Below are 24,823 nucleotides of genomic sequence, written 5' to 3'. Positions count from 1 at the left end.
AAGAGTTACAGGTATTATGCAACAGAGCGCACAGATTTTGAAAATTCAGGAGGTCTAAAAGGTTGTTTCTCAGAACACTCAGTTTTGCATATGCATAGGATTTTATTTTGCAATTTTACACTAGAGATGGAATTATAACGTCTATTTGTACTCCAGATACAACACCAATACAAACTGATGAAATGACAGCATCAGGAAAAGCTTAGCTTTTCTTTCAAATAAAAAGAGATCTCAGGTGTCTGACTGGATTTTCAGTTCAACACATGATAAGGAAACCAAACATTAGCTTGAAAGAAATTGAATAAAAATCCTCCTCCTTTTGCAAGATCAGCTCACAGCTCCTCATCTTTCAATTTTTGTCTTTTCCAGAGTTTGAACAAGATTACTTCGCAATAGCAAATCAATAACAAAGTAATTTTCCTCTGCTCTGTTTGAGATAAAGGTTTATGATGTCCTCTGTATTTTATCCCAGAAGCTCCCACTAGGGCTTAACTCTCCTCCTTTGCAGCCCAAAGCAAAACATCTGGGAAGCGGGAATCCTGCAGTTCCTTACACTGCAAAGCTTCTAGGGGAATTTCTAAGTCCTCATCTGCTTAAAGAGGGCTGCTGCTTCTAGAGCTGTAATGGTTTATGATTTTAAGAGACTGCTTAAACCAGTTCTGCAAACAAAACAGGTGATTCCAGCAAAACATAGTTTCTGTCAGGCTTTAGGTGGCCTATAATCAATTATGGCATTTGTTTGATCATAGTCTCACTATACCTACCTATACACAGATTTGACCATGTAACTGCAGATGAAGTTTATTTTTCTGATTGAATCAATCTAAGATTTTATTGTCCTGAGTCCAGCCTAAACAGGGCAATTATTTTTGGCTGAATAAGTTTAGCTGGCCCACTAAAGGATCACAGAAGATGGATATTACACTCACTACAAGGTAAAAAGCAGGACCGCACAACCAGGATAGGGGAGTGAAAGGAATGGAAATGGTGCTTTTGATAACCAACCAGCAGCTGCTAAGGCTGGTTAAGCTATCTTCTTGATTACATTTGCAATCGATTAGAGTATCTGATATTTTACAAACTCCTAATGAACACAGCTTTTGTAAGATCTTAAACACAGACCAAGATTGAATCAGCACTGAAGTACCTGGCTCTGAAATCAAACTGAATAAATACTTTAATGTTACATAATAACTTAGTTAACATATAACTTAGAAAAAGCTTAAAATGTTGCAATGGACTAGTTGTAGCATGAGGTATCTTTTTGCTGCTTCTGTTAAAAGAAATGGGAAGTTTGGTAAAAGTACCAAACGAGGCTAAAATACAAGGTTTTAGAAGGATCAGTTCACCTGCACTTAATAGAGGCTTCCTATGTCTCAGCCATACCTTCACTAAACATCCCAGTTACAGTAAGCATGCTTTACCTGAGGGTGGCACGATCTAACCATGACTTTCCATTCACTTATATTGCCTGAATCCCTCACGTTTGCACATGATTTGTACAGCCGTGATCCTGCAGCTCCGGCCGAAGAACCATGCAATAGAGGTACAGCACAATGCTCTGTTAACACACTTTTTCCCTAACAGAACTCTCTAACATGATAATGAGCCTCAGCTATTTCAGAAGTTTGTTATTTAGTGCAGTATGGTGAGGCAAAATCCTGAGTCAAGTGAGAAGTAATAATGCTCAGATTTTGGGAGTGACTGGAAAGAGACACTGCAGCAAGCTGCTAAAAAATGAAGCTTGGGCTGTCTACTTTACAGTCCACAGTCAACAGGAAATGCTAGTCACTGTCAGTATGGTTTATTTGGAAGGAGTGTGATAGAATAAGCAACTGGTGAGAGTAGAGATCGAGACAGGACTAACTAGCAATGAAGAGTAAGAGAAAAGAACTGAGGGGCAGTTGGGAATCGTAGTAAGTGTAGCAGTGAAAAAAAAAAAATCGAATAACTACCTGCTAAATGAGACGTGTCCTAGGGAAACAACAGTGACTTTAAATATTCTAAAAATATGCTCTAATGCACATGCCTAAAGACTAGATTAAACCTGCAAAGGAAATCTTAAATCTTCATTTCATTCTGTTTCACTATATTTGGATGTAAAATATAGCAGACAGGTCACAATCTGTAGCTAAAATAACATGGCAGTATACAGTGATGGGGAAGCTGAGAAATATAAGATGCTACTAAAAATTCCTTTTAATGTAATGATGACATAGAAAGGACCCACTATCTCATACAGTATTCTCATTACAGCCATTCCCCCAGAGAATGGCATGGTAAAATGTTAATAGATCAACAGAGAGACTTGGAATTTCCATAGTACTAGCATCTGAAAATTATATAGCTTCATTATTACATCTGCTTTTATAGAACACTATACTTGTTACCCATGGATTAATGCGAAATGTGTATCTTGATTTTCCAATGGACACTGACATAACTAAAGCAGTCTGTTAACTGACTTAAGAGCAGTATGTTGATTTATTACTGTAGCAATGAGAACATTAGGCATTACCATCTTCTAACAGTGCCAATATATTAGCCTGCCTATGTGCAAATATTTAAAATGTATCTTCGCTGTGCTTACGTTTACTAATTGCAAAATGTCATTATGCAACTCTGTCTTTGGCAATCTTTTTAAAAAGCTGAAATAAATAATTGGATCAACTCACCTTCACTTTTTACTTGATTAAGGTTAACATAAACCAGAAACAAGGCCTCTGAAAATTTTGCAAAGGGCATGAGCACCATCGCACTTCCTCATCTGAGTGACAGCTGTTTATAAAACAGTGTGCCACCAGATAACCTCTGCCATGTGATCATAAGGAGCTTCCAGAAACAAAACCCCATGATCCTCCTTACTGCTTCAACAGAACACTTGCCCTCTGTTGATAAATGTCAACTCTATGATATAATTAAAAGACAGAAATAGGTCTTTCCAAAGAAACAGTCTGGGCTCATTTGTAGGGAAAACACAGGGCAAAGAACATTGACTAACACAGTCTGTACCTTCTTGACTAAGCAATTTTCAATCACGGTAAGCAATACGGACTGTTAAATGGGACTGAGTACTCAGAAGCTCTTAAAGTAATAAAATGCAATAGTGGCAATGAAATACAACAAATAGATTCTTTCTGCTTTCCTCATAATACCACATTGTGTTAGCTCCTTTAATCATATACAAAATAACCAAAGAATTAAATTCAGGTCACCCATTATTAAGAAGCAGATAGCAGAACCTAAAAAATGTTCACCTTCCACTTCTGGAAGGTCCATGAATCCCTCACCATTACACATGATTTGTACAGCCATGATACTTCTGACCAGTAGCAAGTAATATATATCATATTTCTCTAAGAACTTTTGTTTATAAACTAGCCTGAATATTTCAGTAATTATTATAAGGAAAAAAATAGAAGAAATTAAATGTACAATAGATGAAATAATTGCATGGAGTTAGATTTTAAAGCAGTATAATGATCTGAAAACAAAGAGTAATTGATCTATGAAAACATATATGAAGAGCAAAATTTACGAACACAGTAATTAAATATTCAATAAAATAGATGGTTGTCCAGTGAAAAACAGAGTATTTACAACAGCCTGTTTAACTAAAAAAAAAATAAAATCTGAGTATCACATCTTTAAGGATGCTGTTTCCTTGTAAGATAATTTTACTCATCCGAGGTTTTAGTCCCATGCAGAAGTCAATGTAGATATATCCTTTATAAGTACACAAAACATTTCACAACTCTCTCTGTGGGTACCTGCATAAAATTATCTGCCGCCCTATAAAATATGAAGTAAACTATTTACTAGCAAATAATGTAAAACTAGTATTTCTTTTTCAGTTCACATGAATAAGATTCTTCATAATCTTTTTGCTTAAGAAAGACCCAATAGAGGCCAACATACTGTCAGTCATGTGACTGTGCTTAACAGAGAACTTAACACAAAACACTTAGTAAGAAGTAAAAAGTTCATGTAAAATCTATTCTCCCTTGTGTCTCCCCATCCTAGTCCCCCCATGTTTGTGTCTGTTGCTCCCCTCTGATGATCCAGTCGTATCTCACTACGTGCTCCTATGCCCTGCAGGACTTGGTGAACTTGTTTTATTGGCAGCTTTAGAAGCAGAACACTGTTAGATTGTAAACTAATTCCTCTACTGCTGTTACAGGTGGAAAACATCCTAACTCTATTCACGATCCTTGCCTTGAGATACATCTCAGTATTCCCGTTTGCCAGTTTTAGACGGCTTCAGAAACCTAAAGGTCTCTTTAGGAGGTCTCTTCATTCAATGGAAAGACCATTGGCATGGAGAGAGGAAGGGCTTTTAGTGTGAGGGGATCTGCCAGCTTCTCTGGTAAGTAAATATCATCAGCGTGTGTTTGGGCTTGTGAAAGTACAGAATGTAAAATCTGAGTGTCATTGCATCAATTCAGAGATATCTACAAATAATTTACAGAGCTATAATGCATACCATGCCAATTGTAAAAATAATGATAAACAGTGAGCGAAACATTGCTTTCATAGAACAGAAATAACAATGAAAACCACTATTTTAATGCTGACAGTATTTCAAACTTTGTCAATTTTGTTCTGAATTGTGGCCAATATTTTGTGCTTTTACTTTATCCAGGACTGTTGAATGACCTCAAATTTTAGTTAAATAGGTATAGAACTGGTATTTAGTAGGGGGTACAATTATTTCTATTTATTAGTGAAGTGACTTTCTTTTACCTCTCTACTCCACAAAGATCTCTGAAAATGAAATTATTACCATCCTATCTTCCATAGCTCAGATGCTTTTTCCAATAACTCATATTTTATTTTAAAAGTCATTTCACTCCCATATTAAAGTACAGTACACACTACTGCTTTTTAATTTACATGGAATAGGATATTCTTCTCTTTGCAGATAGTTATGAACATATTCTCCCTACCTCCCTCTGCTCCAGTAAAAAGTAAGCTAAGTATCTCCTTTCCCATGATAGACTATATGCAAAGTGCAACTTGTTTTCCGTGCATTTATGCTTTATATTCTTTTGTAACGGACATGGTTATGTTATCCTACCTCTCTTTAGCCATCTAAATCAGATAAGCAGTACAAGGGCTGGTGCTAGAGCCCAATGAAACAAAAGTGTTTCCAGCTTCTTAGAACTCAAGAGAGGTTGTTATCAGAGCCGTATAGCTGTCTAACTATGCAAGATCAAGCCTTTTTCTTTAGGCTTGATCTTCTACCAGTGATCATAACTTTTGGTAAAACATATATACCTATGAAATGTTCTTGAGTGTACTTTGAAGTTTGTTGAGCTTCAGAGGACAAAAAATAATCAGCCAGAAAAAGTATTAAAAATTGCCATGAGATACAAACAGATGATGTGAAGAGGTGAAGAATCAGGTAGGAAAGAAAATGATTTAATATTTGTACATTTCTACTCAAGATAACAAGAAGGATACTGAAAAAAAATTTCGAATTCTTCTTTCTGGCATAAATTCTGCCAAAGAGGAAAAATGGCAAACTTTTCCTATAATTAGTGCTTTTGTGCAGGAATAACAGATTGGTGCTCCAGACTCTGTTCAGGCTTGCAACCAGCAGCTACACCACATGGCAGCAGGCAGGATCCCAGAAATCACATGATTTCAAAAACTTGCCTTCCATGCTTGAGCTGGAAAAATGAATGTATCAGTGCATTTCAGAGAGCACAGCTTCTAGAAACTATAATTATCCTTGTCTTAGTTCTTTCATTTTTCCCCTTATATACCTTTCATCTTTCTGCTTCTTCTGGTTTCTCAGTTCTGCTCTGCTGTCCCTATTCTCCTTTTGTTTTCTTCAAAGTTTTCATTCACAGAAGCTTTTCCCTTGCCCTGTTATTTCCTTTGCTTAATCACGTTTATCTTCTTTCCCCCTTCTTACAGGTAGAAATACCAGTCTGGCACCTCACTAAGCACAACTGTGCACTCTTTATTTACATTTCATCTCTGGTTTTATACATCTTTACATATAAACTACTTTCTAGCTCCCATTTTTATATTTTAATTCTGTGGATCAAAATAATGGCACTGATTAAGCCACCTTCTTTTCTTCAAAACCATAGGCATGAATTTTAATGCACGTGGGTCTCTATAAAAAGAACTATAATCTTTGCATTTAAAAAGCCCTCATATAATAAGCAATACCTAGCAAGAGTAGTTATGATTACTACCTTCCTTTTCTGTTACTTTCAGAAGTGTTAGATTTCACTAGTACTCTATTATTTGAGAAAACTAGATCTAGTGTCCTGCTGTACTATAATATTGTATTGATACACACTTAAGCTTGCTCTTTTTTTTAAGTCATCTGTAAGCCATCTGTTGTTAAGACATGAATAATCTTACCTCCAGCACTGCACTATGCCACTGTTGTCAAGAAAGAGGAAATTTTCCTTCTCTTTTTTCCACCTCTTTTTCTCCTGTTCTCATTTGTGAGTTTCCTCATCCTTCCTTGGATGATGAACCATTTCATCTCGCTAATCATGTGGGAAACAATCTTTCTTTTTCTGCACTGGTTTTCTGCTTAGTTAGTGAGTTTGACCAGTTAACAAAGAAGTCTAGTAAATGGTGGGAGTGCCTCAAAGTGAGAGAGGGGGAAGCAACAGCAAGCCATTAGACCAACAGATGTTACCTATTGAAACTGCAGTCTTAGTGTTACAATTTCCATTAACAAAAAAATTGCATAGAATAGTCACCTGAACTGCCTGAAATATCTTTCAGTAGTTTCGTCTGGAGTGGGGAAATGGACTTCATTGTACAGGTGTTTTTATTTTGCCAGAGTCAGTTCCTCAATCGCTTTATTTTCATTCTTTGTAAAACCATCTGTAAATCAACCTCAAAAATCTTACTTACAAGTACTCACTTACTTACAAGAAAATCTTACTTACAAGACAGATGAAAACTAGCACAAGTCATTCAAGATTTTTTTTTTTTTTTTTTTTAAGCACTACTCCTACCCCAAAAGGAAGATAAATATATAAGGCAGGTTCATGCCAACACAATAGAGCAGGCTGTTTCACAGCTTCATAAACTGTAAACCACATGTCTTTTCATTAGCTCTTACACTGCCAATTAGTGTAGTCGGATGATCACTGTAGATTTGGTGAGTGTCCAGTAGTGACACTCCCGAGAGCTGGTTGCCATAGCTGTCAGACCCAACCCGCATTTCATTTTGCCTTGGAGTAGGGGAATGTAGTCCCTCCTGGAAATGCTGGGGCAAGGTCCTGTAATAATTTGAGTAAGTTTTATGAGGTCTTATGAAGTATACTTTGTGTTACCAGTGCCTTGTCAGTGTTCCGTTTGTAAACTTGCCTTCCCATTTTTTTCTTTCTCTTTCTTTTTTTTTTTCTTTTGTCTTCCATTTTACCAAGTTCTTTGTGTGGCTGCAATTACAAATAAGCAGCACTGTTGCAGGGTACAGTAACTGTTATTACATAGGACTGTTCACAGCAATTTGGCAGAGAATAATTCTGGGGTTATAGGCTGTTACGAAAGATGGGAAGCTCACAGCAGCTCATCTAATTTCTGTATAAATTCAAAGTGTATTCATGTGACTTCTTCCTCAGCAAGAACACCAAAAAAAGGAAGAGAACAAAAAGTATTTCCATCTACAGCTGGATACAGTTAGCAGTGCTTTTTCTAAAGAATGTAGGAATTCCCAGAATGCCTTTTAAACTGGAAAGCAGAGAAGCAGTCTACAAGTATGACAGGACTTAGCCTCCTTTTATCCAGTTGTGGTTGCAGGGTGTGAGACTCTTCGTTAATCATATTTCTTAACAGTATTTCCCATATTGTTCAGGCAGTTTAACTGTTGTAATTTGAAGCAAAATGATTCAGAAAAGTGTTATTTCAAATTTATTTTTAAACTTTGTAAAAAGAGCTTAAGAAACAAGCAAAAGAAAAGTTGTACTAATAAAAGGATGCAGGCAGGAACCAGAAACGAATGGATAGTGAGAACTACCTAAGCAGTGATGGCTTGAACTGATCACTATTGAAAATGAGAGATCTCACATACTCTTCTGTTCACACCAGGTGCCTAGTGCTTTTGTGACATCTCTGTGCACTGAAAGGCCCCTTCTTTGTACTGATTCAATCTCCTAATTTGTCAGAAATTATCCTTTTTTTTTTTTTTTTTTAAATCGCCTGATTAATAAGCTGAGTCTGCTCAGATAGGAGGTCTAGTAAACTCCAAAGCTCATGCAAGGTAAGTGACAGAAGCAAGTGTGTGGGGTTGTGAGTGTGTAAAAGAAATGTGATCTCATCTCAGTAGGACAAGCTGTGGATTGACCTAAGCCGTGCTAGAAGAAATACCCTGTGTTCAACACAACTCCAGCCACTGCTCACAGCATATAGGAGCAGATAGCAAAAGATGGCACTGTACACCGCCAAAAGGCACAGCCTCTGACTATACCTAGAAATTTCTATTTGAAATGCACAGAACATCACCTTTCATTATTAAGCTTCAGGGCTTGCATGTGTGTTTTAGTAATCTTACTGTTTTATTCTAATTATGTTACTTCACCAGTGCTACAATTAAGTTAGGCACATGATTTTCTCCTCATTTTCTTCTCCCAGGTTAATATTCTTCATACTGCTAGTCTGGGGCCGAAAGAGTACTTTAGGATGTTTAATGTGATACCATACACCATTTCCTAATCTGTCACTCTACTAACATTATTGGCTTCTCTGTCACTGTTTCCTTCCTTTTTTTCTCTATACTAAAATTACATTTCAATTACATTTGAGCATCTATTTGGAGCACACACTCCTCTGTACCTGCTGTAGCGGTCTGATGTAGCTTTATTTCTAATATTTGTAAAGACTTTGTAAAACAGTGGGTAAATTTTTCCTTTTTGCTATTCTTTTCAGTATCAGTGAAGCCAATTAATTGCACGAATGTCTGTGGAAGAACAATTTGACTCCGCGCCTTTGACTTCTAGCTGTTAAGAGCCATTCTTTCTTTCAGGCATAATGATCAGACAAAAAGAAAGTAATTGCACAGAAGCCATCAGAAATTGAAAAATGAGGATTAGCTGGCGCCACAGCTCACAAAAGAATTAACAGACAACATTGCATGACCCAAAGCATTTCACCATCTGTACTTTGCAACACATGGAAGAGCACACTGAAGTGATAAAAGAGATACAAAGAAAAAAGAATAAAAGGCATGTTAGCTGTTGCTCAACTGGAAAAGAATATTGCTTGTAGCAAAAGGCTCTGAGCATAAATTATGTATTTGCTTCTTCCAAAAATCAAGTAAAAGGTGTGAGCACAATAACACTAACATAGCAGCATGTGCTTTCCAAAACCTGCATAGCCAGCTGGCTTACTCATTTTAACTGAAGTTCAAATTTGAAATTCTGGTCCTATAATTAATTCTATGATGTCCTAAGATTTTGATCTGGTTAAAAAATTAGAAGCTATGCCAGCTGTGCAAGTCCCAGTAAAATGGGTTTGTCCCAAAGCTAAAAAAAAAAAAATAATAAATAATTCCACTTTCTGCATTCTTGTTTCAGTATTCATCTTTACCTTGTCATTATCCTGGGATTGTCTTTTTACATATAAAACTCTCAAAGCTCAGTGAAGTCACATGGGTCTGCAGAGAAAACGGGTAGATATTGTGCTTAAAACTTCCTCTTCTCAAAACCTCTTCTCAGAGGGTAATTCCAGACGCAATCCAAAATTTTGTCAGGATTTTTATTTCTATCCATGATGGAGGGACTGACTTCTGTTTTGAATAAATATCACTGAGCAGCAAATGGGAATTTAGAACTAAACTGGTACTCTGCTACATTTTGCAGATTTGGTAAAAAAGGTAGAAATGCGAGAGAATTAAGATGATGAAAGACTTTAATTTTTGTGGAACTTCTGACCCTTTCTTATCTTTCCTTGGATGACCTCTAGATTGGAGCTGTCACTGATGTCATTCACGTTAAAAACCTTGGACTATTGTCTCTGAAAATGTCATCATAACTGTGGACAGATGTTTGAAAGCCCCTTTATGTCTTAAGCAGAAGAAAAAAGTAAAATCAAGAACTTGCTCTTTGGAAATGTTGTATGTTGATGTATGTCAGGTCAAAATCCAGGAGATTATTATATGTATTCCACCACTGCAGCAGGGGATAAAACAACAAAACCCCTCAAGCTCCCGTGCCCCATCCAAAGTTACTTTTGTTGCAGAAACATGTCCTACTGCAGTACTAAACTGGCATAGCAGGGTTCAAAATCTCTTATGAGGATTGGGAGTTCACATGGGAAGAAAGAGTAATGTGATTGAAAATAAGGTATGTAATGGGTATACAAAAAAATAGTAATAAAGAGCAACCAACATAAGAAGCTTTTTAAAATGCTGTGAGAACAGAAAGACCAGAAAAAAGATATTCAGAAGTGTTCATCTGCTTTTTTAAAAAAAGTATTCGCAATATACCCTCCTAGTGGATGTGTTTCCCTTCACAACTTGTAAATCATCTGTATCAGCCTGCAACTAGTATTTACTCCACGGCTACTTGTAGTCTTTTCCATTTAACAAAGTCACTTGAAAAAGTCAAAATGCTCAAGATGAGAGCAATACTCTGCACATGTCAGAAGCTTTATTGGTTAATTCTTGTTTGATTCCAGTGCAGCAAATGCTATTCTTTATTGTTTTACATATAGAAAAGCCATCATAAAAACACCCCTGTCAAGTGTCGGATGATGTCAGTAAGAATATTTTTGGACCTCCTCAGGTACTTTGATGTTGTAAGTATCATTATAGCACTATTAATGGGATGGATAGCTGAGTCTGACAACAAAGGCTACATGAAATCACATGAGAGGACAAAACCATGCTGAACTTCAAGAGTTGCTTCGTTGGTACATTTCAAATCTTCAAGGGTTCTGAATTCATGTTGCTCCTCTGAGCTGTGACAGCATCAGTGCTCTGGATTTCATTAAAATAAAGCAAACAACAACAACAAAGAATTGTGTAGACTTCTATGCTGAAAATCAAGCAATTAAATTATGAAGTATCCAGTTAAAATAAAGTAAAAATTTATTTCAGTTTTTAGTTATATTAACTCTCAAAATGATTGATCTTTAAAACTTCAAATGTGACACAATTTATCCATTTCATGTTCATTCTGACTACTTACAAATCACAACTTATTTACTAAAGGATTCTGCATATATAAGCTGAAGTTAGCTAAAGTTTTACTATTGAAACTGAATTATTTTATGTTTGAAACAATATCTCAAAGGCAGAAATGAGATTTCTGGCTCTGTATTCTTCTACAAATGCTAGCCTTTTATGTATTCCTGTAAGATACTCAATTTAGAATTTTTGTGAATAAATAGAAGTGTGGCAACTCCTACTAAGTACAAATTGCATTTAATTTCCAGTTTCTCAAGAATTTTAAACCCAGTACAAATTCTAGAAAACCATATTCTGAGGCCATGCTTTGGGCTATATACACTTCATTAATTATTTTCCTTTATGCAGTGAACTGAAGGTAAAGTTAGTTCAGCTACTTTCTGTATTATCACATAAAGGGGTTTTAAAGACAAAAGATGCTAAAAATGTAGGTGGTGGGAGCAATGGTGTTTTGATTTCCACTTATGATCATGTGAGCACTAGACTTTCCCTTCAGGCTGGCTTTTCTTCTTAGTGAACTTGAGGCAAGGTCAGGTCGGTCATGCTCTGGGGCTGTCTCTCCTTGAAAAAGAAAAGTTTGATGATTGTTCCCTGCACCAGACCAACAAATTTCTTCTTTTGATTGCTGAAGTGTTGGTTTCTTCACTGCTTTTATGAAAAAATACAGTAGTTAATCCAAACCAATTTATTTTCATGGTTTCAAATCCATGAAAATTAAAGAAATCGCACAAGCTAAAATAGACTACAAGCTCTTCCATGGTATCCTGCAGTCAGTACTTGCCCAGTTAGTGTCTAGTGTTTGTTCTTGGCTCCACCACTACCTTTATTGAGCAGAGAAATACTCTTCAAGACAACAATGAAAAAAGCTCTCATTCACCCTCTCAGGTAAAAAAGAGAGAGTGCATCTCTGAATGAGGCTTTATAAAGGAACCTAATTCACTTTTCTCAGTTCAGCTCTCAAATCAGACAACTGTGAAAAGGACAGTGATGGTTAAATGGCACTTGTTTGCGGGCTCATGTTTTTCACAACTTGAGTGGGTTCAGTGGGTAGCCTACAGAGGTTAAGTTTATGGTATCAATGCAAGCAGTTAGACTACTTACAGAGCCAAGCTTTACTGTCTTTCTGTTCGCCTTAGTCATTCTTTGTGTGGAAGAAAAGACGTGTTAAATCTCGTGGACAAGAAAAACGGAAGATAAAAACTGCCACCTATCGCGTCCTGAAATAAAATACAGTTTCTGCATACAGCAAAAGAACATGCTGGCAATCCAGTGACAGAAAAAAAGCAAACAGGGCAGAACTTACTCTACTAGGCGCTGTTTAATGCACTCCATTAGAGTTTTTCTGGCTGTCCTGAATTCAGTGCTCCAGCCATCTCTGTCACTTTCCCAATAAAAAGGTTTTATTTTCCCCCAGCATACAACTTTTTAACTAAGTGTGATGTGTCTTGACTCTATGCCTAATATATAAGTAGAAAAACTTTCCTATATTTCAGTGGATATTGGCATCAACAAATCAAACTCATAGCAGGTATAAAGTACCTGAGTGACATATTTAATTATAAGATGTATTTGCATCCTTTTTAGGGTAAGCTTACTCACATCGCTATTTTATTTATTTACAGTAGAGGGTAAGAAAAAATTCTGCATTCTTTGTCCTTGTTTGAATGTTGATCTTCGCCTTGTAATTATCCCAGGATTGTCTGTTATGCATATAAAACTCTCAAAACTTAGTGAAATCACATGGGTGCCTCTGAGAAAATGGGCAGATATCACGAAAGTTCTGACCTAAAATGCTACTAAAAATAGGTCAGGCAACTAACTGTACTGAAAGGAATACAACTTCACTGACACAGAGGTGAGACAAGGTGACCTGATTATGTATTGTTAACTTTTCATTCCTGTCACATGACAGTAAGATCAAGATTCTTGTCCACCTGCCCAGCACTAGTGGAAATTAGCATTACATTTCTCATAAAACTGACAGCAAGAACATGCCCAAAGAAAAATCTACTGTCACCAAATAATGCAATGTTATTTAATGTTTGCTCTTAGATACTAATGAACCTTTGACTGCTCTTCAACTGAGCTGAACTGGCTGGGAGACCAGAACTTGAGCCTCTGAGACTTGATGCCTAAGTAGACTTGCAATGCAGTGTTCCATCAGTATTGCCCTGCAGGGCTCAAGGGCATCCTTTAACCAATGCGGCCTAGCACCTTGATGGTATCCTGGCAATTTTTGAGAAAAAAAGGCTATTGGCTGAAAGGAACACTGTCTGGACAGGTAAACTTTTTAATGAAAGTGATCAATATTAACTACAATAAGGTTTCCTCTGCATTTAATATAAGACATATCATGGTTTAACCCCAGTAGGCAGCTAAGCACCACACCCCGGTGGGATGGGGGAGAGAATTGGAAAAGCAAAAATGAGAACACTCATAGGTTGAAATAAAGACAGTTTAACAGGTAAAGTAAAACCCACAAGTGTAAGCAAAGCAAACCAAGAAATTAATTCACTACTCCCCATTGGCAGGCATGATCAGCCATCTCCAGGAATTCAGGGTTCCATTATGCTTAACAGTGCCTCACGCCCCCTTAGGAAGATAAACACCATCATTCCTAATGCCCCCCACTTTCTTTTTCTTCCCCAGCTCTATATTCTGAGCATGATGCCATATGGTCTGGAATTTCCCTTTGGTCAGTCAGTGTCAGCTGTCCCGGCTATGTCCCCTCCCGACTTCTTGTGCACCCCCAGCCTGATCAGTGGTGGGGTGGGAGGGGGCAGAAAAGGCCATTCACTCTGTGTAAGCACTGCTTAGCAGTAACAAGAACATCCCCGTGTTATCAATGCTGCTTCCAGTGCAAATCCAAAACAGAACCCGATACTAGCTACTATGAAGACAATTTACTCCACCCAGCCAAAATCAGCACAGATGTCAAGAATAAATGCAATAAAAATAAATACTCATCATGAATTCTCAAGTCAGAAGTTGTATTTATGATTATCTAGTCTGGCCTTTGCAACAGGGCAGAGATATTCTCGGAATTTCTACATCAAGCCAATAACTTCCGTTTGAGTCAGACTACTCGAGAAATATTTGACTGGAATATAAAGACCTTAATGGAAGGAGGCTGCCTACCGACTATACCCTTGGGTAAATTATTTGTATCATTACTGTTTCTACTGTACATTATTCCCAGTTAAAATACTCCTAACTTCATGTTCATGCCACTGAAATGTTTAACAGCTACCAAGTTTCTAAGTGAATGAATTTCCAGAACACTAAGAGATACAAGCTTACGTACTGCTATCAACATTTTTAAGACAAAAACATAATGAAAAAGATGTAAAATTGACAAAAAATACATAGTTTAAAACACCCCCTCTTCCTCTGGTATGTAACTTTGCTAAACTGCACACTATTACTTAAACATACAGATTACAGAAAGCTTCAGTCTGGATTACATTCAGCACTTAGGTCCTGATTTATAACTCAACGCAGTATAACTGAAATTACAGCAACCTGCACAGTCTAGGGAATAGCATCAGGAACATGGCAAAATCTGATCATTGCCAGCACCTTCTCTGCCTTGGAGTAGCAGTGCTTTGCTTCTGGTGTTTGCTGCCATCTCATGGGTTTTGAGCAGCATTGCAGTGGAATTCTACAAGAGAACTTTTTCTGCCTCGAAAGTGACCTTACCTTTTAGGTAGCTATGCTGCTGTCATATTAAGAAACACATTGCTTAAAATTCTGCAAAGATTTCTTAGAAATATTGCTACACCCTAAGGCATAGACCAAAACATGAAAGGCAGGAAGAAAGTGCAGAAAATCTTCCTAAAACCTCATGTCCTGGGTTCAGCTATAGCAGTCATTTTTCTCCTGCTTAGTAGCTGGTGCAGTGCCGTGTTTTTGACTTTCAGCCTGGGAAAAACGCTGATAACACTGATGTTTTTAGTTGTTGCTAAGTAATGTTTACTCAGACCAAGGACTTTCTCAGTCTCATGCTCTGCCAGGGAGGAGGGGAAGCCGGGAGGAAGCAGAGACAGGACACCTGACCCAAACTAGCCAAAGGGGTATTCCATACCACAGCACGTCATGCCCAGTATATAAACCGGGGGGAGTTACCCGAAAGGCCCAGATCACTGCTCGGGTCGGGCTGGGTATCGGTCGGCGGGTGGTGAGCAATTGCATCCTCTCCCCTTGTTATTTGCCTTATCATTATTGTCATTGGTGGCAGCAGTAGTGGTTTTGTATTATACCTTAGTTACTGGACTGTTCGTATTTCAGCCCATGGGAGTTACATTCTTTTGATTCTCCTCCTCATCCCTCTGGGAGCGGGGGGAGGATAAAGGTGGGGAGTGAGCGAGCAGCTGTGCGGTTCTGAGTTACCGGCTGGGCTTAAACCACGACTCCTCAGTAAGAAAATATTCCTTTATGCCAGCTAGAACATGTCAGCAAATTCACAGGTGCTTTGAAATGAAACCCACAAAAGTAATGAAGGTGATTAGCAACTACTGAAAGCGCACAGCCAGAAAAGTTTAGTAAAGCTAAAATACTAATCTACTGACCATGCATAGCTACATAACCATCTTGAGGAAGGTGAGTGTCCCTACTTCCACCTAGCAAGATAGATGTGCTTAGCTACTGGTTCTGAAAAATGATGTCAAGGCATAGTTTTCCATAGCTGCAGCATGATGAGCTGCAGCATGATTAGCTGCAGTTCATACTCTCAGGCTGCTCACCTGCACTCTCAGTCCATAACGCGGGAGTGCTGAACCAGTGGCACTGAGTGGTGTCTGCTTTGGTGACACTGTAACACACTCTGGGCACTTAATGAACGCACAGAGATTTTGCCAACACCACCAAGCAGTGTCGTGTAGTTGACACACTGCATGGAAGGGATGTCATCCAGAGGGACCTTGTCACTCTGGAGAGGTGGTAAAGTTCAACAAGGCCAAATGCAAGGTACTGCACCTGGAACGGGCCACCCCCTAGCACAGCTACAGGTTGGGCAGTGAATGGATTGAGAGCAGCCCTGAGGAGAACGACTTGGTGGTGTTGGTTGACAAGAAACTCAACATGACCCTGCAGTGTGCGTTCGCAGCCCAGAAGCCAACTGCGTGCTGGGCTGCATCCAAAGGAGCATGACCAGCAGGTTGAAGATCCTGCCCCTCTGCTCTGCTCTGGTAAGACCCCACCTGCAGTACTGCATCCAGTTCTGGGGCCTCCAACACAAGAGGGGTGTGGAGCTGCTACAGCAAGGCCAGACGAGGCCATGAAGGTGATCAAGGGGCTGGAGCACCTCTCCTATGGAGACAGGCTGAGAGAGTTGTGCTTGTTCGGCCTGGAGAAGTGAAGACTCTGGGGAGATCCTTATAGCAGTCTTAAAATACCTAAAGGGGACCCAGGAGAAATCTGGAGAAGGATTTTTTGTAAGAGCAAGTTGTGACAGAACAAGTGTGAATGGTTTTAAACTGAAAGAGGGTAGACCTGGGCTAGGTGTTACAAAGAAGTTCTTCACCATGAAGGTGGTGAGACAGCGGCACAGGTTGCCCAGAAAAGCTGTGGCTGCCCCAACCCTCACAGTGTTCAAGGCCAGGCTGGACGGAGCTCTGAGCAACTTGGTCTACGGAAGGTGTCTCTGCCCACGGGGTGGGGTTTGGAACTGGATGATCTTCCAAACCAAACTATTCTGTGACTCTATGGTTTTATGACTTGTAACCTGAGAGACAGATGAGGAGAGGTGCTGATGTAGTACTTCAAAGAGTCATTGATCAGTGTTCTCTTTAACAAGTACTCAGCATGAATCCTAGAGATCATATTAAAAAACAATTAAGCCATCAATCTTCTGTGCTTTATAATTGGATCAATGAGCAGAGAAAAAGAACTGAATGAGGAACTGCATTCAGCCACACTCTTTTCCCATAAGCACTAAATAAACATTTTCTTCATCACCCCAAATGCTTGAGGAAGAAGGCAAACTACTCCCTCTGTTTCTCCTACTTGTATTCAGTGAAACAATTCCTTTCTTTAGGCAGGGGAGGATGACTCATTTTAGAAACTGCTGGACATTACAGCAATATTTGAACACAGAGTTGCATAAGTTTTCTTGGGACTGAAGGTAGAGTACACACAGTACTAGTAAACTATAGTACTGTGTCCAAATGACAAACAACAGGAAAGTCTCTGAAAAGTTACAGCATATGTGCCTTAAAAAAAAATAAAAATAACATGAATCCTTTATTTTCCATTAGTACTGAAAAAACTCTTTGGCACTTAAAGATAAATTCAAGTGTAAAGTAAGACTCAACATAATAGGTGTGCAAGTACATATAGGAAAGCCGCCTGCTGTGTGTATGGGTCACTTTTCACCCTTTTCCTGACCGCGCCAGCCGCCTGCGCGCCGGCAGCGCCACCTCGCGCCCGCCGCCCGCTAACGCACCTCGGGCCGGCCCCGCCCCGCCCCGCGCCGCGCCGCGCCGGTTGGCCGCCCTCCGGCCACAGGCGCCCCCACGTGACCACGGCGTGACTCGCGGCCCCGCCCGCAGCCCCGCTTTCCTCAGCACGGAAGCACCGGCGGCACCGCCTGCTCGTGGCACGTGACGCGGGCGCCGCTCATCCGTCACGTGGTTCTGCCCCCCCCCAGCAGTGCGGGCGAGGGCCGCGCGCATGCGCAGGCAGCAGCTGTCATCGGCGCGCGGAGCGGGGCGTCCCACCGGCGCGGCGGGGGAAGGTGGGCGGCACCGCGGAGCCGCCGGCGGCAGCGGCGGGGGACAGCGCAGCGCGCGTCCGCCGTTTCCGCTCCTCCTCGCCGTCCCTCTGCCTGCGGCCGCCCGCTTAACCCTTTTCCGGACAGGTGCGGGGCGAGCTCCGAGCGGCGGCGGGCTTGCGGAGGGGAGGAGGCATGGGGCAGCCTGCCGGCTCGGAGCGCGGGTGCGGGGTGTGTGTGGGCCGGGGGCCAGCGGGAGGACAGGGGAAGGCCGGCGCGGGGCGGGGGGGAGTGATGGCGACGAGGCGGGTCACTGTGAGTCGGGGGGGTCGGCGTCGGGCCGGTCGGAGCGCGGCGGGTCCCGGCAGCAGGGCAGTGTCTCGCCGGGCTGTCGCGCCGAGGCGGGCCGCAGGCGTCAGGTGCGAGGGCGGAGCGGCCGCTGTGCCGCCGGGCAGCCCCCGCTGGGGTGCGTGAGGGGCCGGGGTTCCCCGCAGGCGGGAGGGAATCGGTCCGGGGGCTGCGCGTTGCGAGAAAGGGGATGGCGGATGGGACCGAGCCGGGGAAACGAAACTGGCAGGTGTCGGAAACATACGTGTCGTATTGCCGCGTCTGGGCAGTGATGCTGGGTCGGGGCAGGCAGGGGGAAGCTCTCCGGCGGATCGGGCAGCTGCCGCGGGTGCTCGAAGTGGGTGGACAGAGCGAAATACGGCCTTACCTCTCCGCGTCTTTGTGGGCTGTGATGAAATCCTGTGGACTTTCCAAACAGCTCTCATTCTTACAAAATACAGCCGCGGTGCTACAGCTCGGTCGTATCTGCATATCGTTAAGGTGTTCCTGCAAGTTAGCGGTGTAACGTGTTAGAAAGAGACTTTAAAGCTGTCTTCTGAGTAACATACCTCGCAAGCGCCAAGTGCCGCACTAGTCTGTCTGTGGTTATAGTGCTCCTCACTTTCGGAGCTAGTTTCAGGATCAGGGCTTTTTGCTATGTTATAGCAATCTTGTATTCATGAGCCTTCTCCTGCAGTTGATTTTAACTGGCATTCTGAAATGAGAAGTGTGTACAAAATATCTCTTTTTTTTGCTGGATTAATTGCGTTAGGAAAAATACTAGGTGTGTTTTTTGAGGATCTATACTAGCTTATACTAGTTATATAAAGGTTATCCTTTATTTTCTATATTATTAAACTGCAGCTTTATAATTTGCAGTATTTTCTGAGATAGTGGCAACAGCAGCAATGGAAGCTACCTGGTGGCTACTAAGCCAAAAGTTTTTAAACTGAAACACTTTTCCACAAGAAAGAAGTTACCTGGCACCCTGGTGCAGGCTACTTTTTGTCACCCTACAGTGTGTTTTTTTGGGTTGGGTTTTTTTTTTTTTTTTTCATTTGTTGTTGTTTGTATTCTTAATGATCCAAGAATATGAAAATGACTGTGGTATAAAATTTGTCTTGGGCTTTACCCTTATTTTTCCTCGGACTGTGATAACTAGCTGATGGTATTACTTCACAGAAGTACCTTCCAAACACAAGATGACATAAAATACAGGCATGATTTCTTTTTCAGTAGTTGAAATGAGGGTAAACTGAACTACTGCTAGTCATGCTTATCTTGCTATCAACTTCAGTTTGGAGTAGCTTTAGTGATTGCTGGCAACTGATGATTTTCTTTTAGTTATGTGCAGATGTGGATATATGTTAGAGCAGTTCTCTTTCTAGGACTAACCCAGGAAACAGTATGTTTCATTCAAAGAGGTGGATATGATTAAATAGCTCCCCCCTTTTTATTTTTTAAATGGTAAATATGATGAAATAGACTAGTCCTGTAGTTCTTAGTCCTGAATTTTTGATGAGTATTGAGTACAGAATTTTGCATCTCATAGTCTGATTTCTAAACAAATCAGGTAAACAGTTCTGCACCAAATCTAAATGCACAATTGCCACAGTAATGCATTAAAATCAGAAAATTATGTTGTCAAGTGCTAATTATTTGAATTTGAATCTTCCTAAGATTATGAACAAGCGCAGTAATAATAATAATAAAAAAGGTGATGTCATACCTATTGAAAATTATTGGATTGAATAGATTTAGGACTTCCTCAGTTTGAACAGCTCTCAATTGGTCTATTCAGTACTGCAGTTGATTCACTTGGAGATTTTCCATTTTTTCTGTAGGTGTCTTTTGCTGGGGTACGTTTCATCAGCATGATGTTGAGCAGAATGTGAATGGGGTATATGCTGGTGTCAGTTTTGGTCAGATTTGTTTCATGAAGACGGTGTTTTTATCCTACTATCCTCAACATAAAGAAAAAAAAAACCTAATACACTTTGAAATACATTTTTAGTATATCACATGAATGGTTCAAAAGATGGTGTTCTGACATGCTAAGATGTTAATACTTCTCTAATAAGAACTCTGTAGTAATCTGATATCTTAGTATTTCGTATCTCAAAATGAACAAGTGATGCGTTCATTTCTTGATTTTCATTTAGAGTCATAAACTGACTTGTAAGATATTTTGAAGAAATGCATTATTTTGTACTTGGAAGATAGTAGTTATTGTGTAATCAAATCACATAATGAAGGTGTTCATAATAATTTGCTGATCAGAAGTCCAGAGTAGGTTATAAATCCTACCATAGTTTTGCTGTATGAAGAGTTAGGATGTACTTCAGTTTTTTTTTAGGTGAGATTGTATATCATTATTCGTTCTGCTGTAGGCTTGCATTTTGCTCCAACTTTATTTCACATCTTGAAAATTGTGGAATTGTGCATAGTGGGTAAGTTGTTAACATGAATAGTCCTACTACTGAGTTATGCAAGCACTCATTTTTATCCTGAATCTTGTTTACTGTCCCACAGATGTTAGATGTATGTTGGGGACAGTATATTTAGGACAGCATACCCTAAAAACTGAGGACAATATACGTAAACAACAGATTTGAAAAAATGTCAAGTTTCTTAAGGTATAGGAATTACAAGAGTTAAAATTCAAAACACATCTTCTTGTGAATACTAAATATTGAAAAAATTTCAGTGTCAGTTTCACTTTCTGATTCTCAGACATGACAGGATAATTCATTGACTGTTGCAGATATTGTAGAGGAGTTTCACAGATAAAATATATTCCAGTTCCTTTGTGACATTTCTTCCTCTAAAATGTGGAATCACTCAATTGAGGCTGTTGTGATTTAGCTTAGTAGAGCTGTGATGTACTGCTGGGTTTTGTCTAGTAAAATTAAAATGCTAGTTATTAGCGGGTTGCTTGTCTCTAAGAAGATCTAGATGACTATTGCTATTCATAATAGATGCTGTATCACAAGAAGTACTGTGCTGGGTCAGGTCTTGTTTCATTTTCACAGTTTGTTTCTTTGCTTAAAACAGAATTTTTAAGTTGCTAAATTGGCAAATGAACCTATGCTTTGGAGCTTCAAAAATTGTTTGTAATCATAAATGGTTTTGAAAAAGGGCAATTTTGATTTAAAACTAAAATTAACATTGGGGAAATGTGTAGAAGTCTGTAAGCTTCTGGACGTTTACAGACTTTTACAGAAGTTAATATGATCAATAACCTATATAACAGATTTGGAATTCCTGGGAATAGAATCTTTTTCTAAGCCGAGTACATAAACTAGGTAGGCATAATTTGCATGCACACTTACTGTTAGTAAAGGAACAATTCAAATGTAAGTGTGTAAAATCAAGTTACTTTATGAATTAACTATTTGCATGCTCAGAAATAGTTGGACATGCAAACTATGCTTTTATGATTCCAGTTACCTGAAAGTAATTCCCATAGCTAGTCATTGACTGTGCACTAACTATTGCAGTTCTTACATCTTTGAATTTGCTTTGCCAAACAATATAGGGAGTTGGATAGTACCTACTTACAGATCATGCTAAAAACTTTTTAAAAATTAGGTAAAAAAATGCAGAAGTGAATCTGCCCGTATCTGTGGTAATGATAAGATGAGCTTAAGGAGTTTTTATTTATGTTGTAAATTAAATTTATTTATGTTGTAAATACAGATGAAGACCTGTTTATCTGCAGTTTGTTTCCATATCTTGAAGAGCTGGTTGTACAAATGTCTTGCTTCCCCCTTCCCACCCCCCCAGACAAACTCTGCAAATAAGGGTTAGGGGAAATAAAGTTTTCCTCAAGTTTTGTCAATAAAGTGTTTTTATTGAGTAATTCCTAAAAAAATGGTGACTAGTACTTCATAATGTGATTGTTCTGTCTTTAAATTGAAAACGTGTATCTGTAAACTTCCTTAAAATGCATTATTTTGTGTTTTCTTTCAGATAAGCCTCAGTGAAATGCTGTGGCTTTTTGTGCATGCCTTTCTCTGAAGTTTAGTTTCTTATTGTTAGTTATTTGAACAAATTTTCTTAGGATGAATTGATTCTTCCTCAAATGTTTATTGTCCCGTAGTTAGTGTGGCTGAAAGTTTTCAAGAAAAGGAAAAGGGGAAAATGTGTGTTTGAGCTAACTTATCTGTGAGAAGTGGTGACCTTCAGAGATTTGTTTTTTTTCTTCCTGTCTTCCTTCTTTTTCTCATTTACTAGAACTTGCTTTATGTAGTTTGTTTAATTTGGGTTGTTGGGAAAAGGTTGTGGACATTGCTATTTTTTATAGGTGTTTAGCACTTTTCCATGTTAGCTCAGCACTTTGTGTATAGCAAAGCAGAGGTAGCAGTGTCATGGTTTAACCCCAGCTGGCAACTAAAGTACAATGCAGCCGCTTCCTCCCCCCCTGTCCCTCCCCCTCTGTGGCATGGGGAGGATAATCGGAAAAAGTTAACATCTGCAGGTTGAGGTAGGAACAGTTTAATAATTGAAATAGATGAAAATACTATAGTAACAATAATGATAGGAAGAATGGAGAGAAAGGAGGGAGGAATAAAACTCAAGAAACAGAAGTGATGCAAAATGCAATTGCTCGCCAGCCCGCTGACTAATATTTATCCCATCCCATGCCTGAACAGCAATTGGTGGCTCCCAGCCAGGTCCCCCTAGTACTGAGCAGGATGTTCTATGGTACAGAATATTCCTTTGCCTAGTGCAGGTCGGATGTCCTGTCCCTGTTACTTCCAGCTTCTTGTGCACTTGGTCACAGGCAGAGCTTGGGAAACTGGAAAGTCCTTGATTTAGAGTAAGCACTGTCAAGCAACAACTAAAACATCTTTGTTATTAACACATAAATATAAATATATAAAAGTGCTAAATATAAATCCAAAACACGGATCTGTAGCAACTACTAAGAAAAAAACCCAACTCTATCCTAGCCGAAAGCAGGACAAGCAGGCTGTGTTTTTTTTGTATCATGTAAATACCGGTAGCATTAATGAGTTTTCATCTTGCTGTGGGTTGAGTATATGAGCTTTCCTAGTGCTGTACTTTGACATTTTGAGTTAGGTTCATTAGTTTTTTCAGGCCACATACTGACATGGGTGTGGTTGATTAGATTTTGCTGACCTCATGCGATTTCTGTTGTATTAAGAACCATGTAGCATTAATATGTTCTTGGCTGATGATTTGAAGGTCTTTTGACAAGGCCTGACAATGGCTATAAACTTTTCAAAAGGCTGATCAGATTTTTTAACTCAACTGCTGGCTCTTTACCTGGCAAGTTTGAACAAGTTACGTGCTTGCATTTTGTCTAAATTTTGCGCTGTGTAATCAGACATGTTTCAAGATGTAGGCACACTACTTGATCACCAAGAAATTCAAGATTTATGGGCAGGCTTTGCAGTTTGTTGGATTAGGCTCATAGCTGGACCTTGTTTGACTAAAGCTTTCCCCTGATTAGCTAAAAAGCTTCTTTCAGTGTTATGCGAGGTACTAGTGCATGCTAATTTTAGTGGAGCATGTCTTCTCATTTATTCGCATTACCATCTGCTTTTCTAGATAGTTATGGTCAGTCCTGTCTATGTGCAATACTGTCTTGCAAGGGGGACAGAAAACAGCTGATTACAATGTTGATATTAGGGATTTAAAATATCTGTAAAAAGTAGTATATATATATGTTACTGGTTTTTGTGTTTTATAATGTGCGGCCTAAATGAATATAACTGCCCTTGTTTCTGTAACTTTTTGTATTTATTAATGTCTTGCACGTTTTCATTGTGTAGTAGTAAATAAAAACTCTGGAAGTTTTATTTCTCAGCATGTACAGCTCTGTAATATCACAAAATAGGTAGTTATACACCTGTACAGTTATACACCTATGTGGAATAGTTAAGACAGTAATAGTATGATTGCGTGGATTTTAATTCAGAATGGCATCTCAGTAGTTATGTTCTGCTCTGCAAAAGAATGTCTGGGGGCTTCTGAACTCTTATACTGAACTGTATTTTATGCTTGCTTTAGTGATTTGGCAGAGTATAAAGTAATTTTTGCATATGAGAGAAAGAGCAAAAGTAGGAATTTGGTGGGAGAAAGTATGTAGAACTCTCGAATTCCACAGTGTCCTTGAGAGAATTACGTAGTGTGTTAGAAGTTAATAGAATTGAATTGGAAGGTAAACATTTCCAGTTAGTTTGCAGCATAGCTTTGTTTTTGTGATAAATTTAAACCATGTAACTCAGTCTCGGTGCTTTCTGTTTTAGATTAACATTTGTAATGAACATTACTGCAATATTAAAATTGTGAAAAGAAATTAAGAAGTCTCAACTGATAGGTCACAGCTATACAGGTGTTAAATTACTAAGAAATCAAAAAGTGAATAGCATTGTCTAATGAGAAGTCTGTGGACTTCTAGTGTAGCAAGTACTGCACAGCCTTTATGATCTTTCTACCTCCTTAACTATGGAGGTTACATAGCAGAATCTGCTTAAGGAGTGTTCTTACAAACATTGTGCTTATCCAAGAGCTGCTTACCCAGTAAAGTGAATGGAAAGAAGTCTCTTACTGAGGAAGAAGGGTAATGCAGGAGCATGGATCTGACAGTGTAT

At 39.3% G+C, this 24,823-nt stretch overlaps 1 protein-coding gene across 14 annotated transcripts in view; it reads left to right on the top strand.

Annotated features, from left to right (window-relative positions):
* The first annotated feature begins 17,812 nt into the window (after positions 1-17,812).
* The window catches only part of KDM4C (lysine demethylase 4C), a 266,115-nt gene continuing 259,104 nt past the window's right edge, over positions 17,813-24,823 (top strand). For 6 of the 14 annotated variants that reach the window (XM_030511839.1, XM_030511837.1, XM_030511836.1 and 3 more), the window contains exon 1: positions 17,839-18,020. Coding sequence is in view for 8 of the 14 variants with exons in the window: in XM_030511824.1 (XP_030367684.1) it covers positions 17,834-18,020 (187 nt within the window). In the remaining 6 variants the exon portion in view is untranslated. Of the gene's footprint in view, positions 18,021-24,823 lie in introns of all 14 variants that reach the window. The other 8 variants (XM_030511824.1, XM_030511825.1, XM_030511830.1 and 5 more) reach the window with 2 other exon arrangements.

Source organism: Strigops habroptila, chromosome Z (assembly GCF_004027225.2).
Source record: "Strigops habroptila isolate Jane chromosome Z, bStrHab1.2.pri, whole genome shotgun sequence".
Classification (NCBI taxonomy): domain Eukaryota; kingdom Metazoa; phylum Chordata; class Aves; order Psittaciformes; family Psittacidae; genus Strigops; species Strigops habroptila.
The sequence above is the reverse complement of the archived record's forward strand: the minus strand, read 5'-3'. Positions and strand labels throughout refer to the sequence as shown.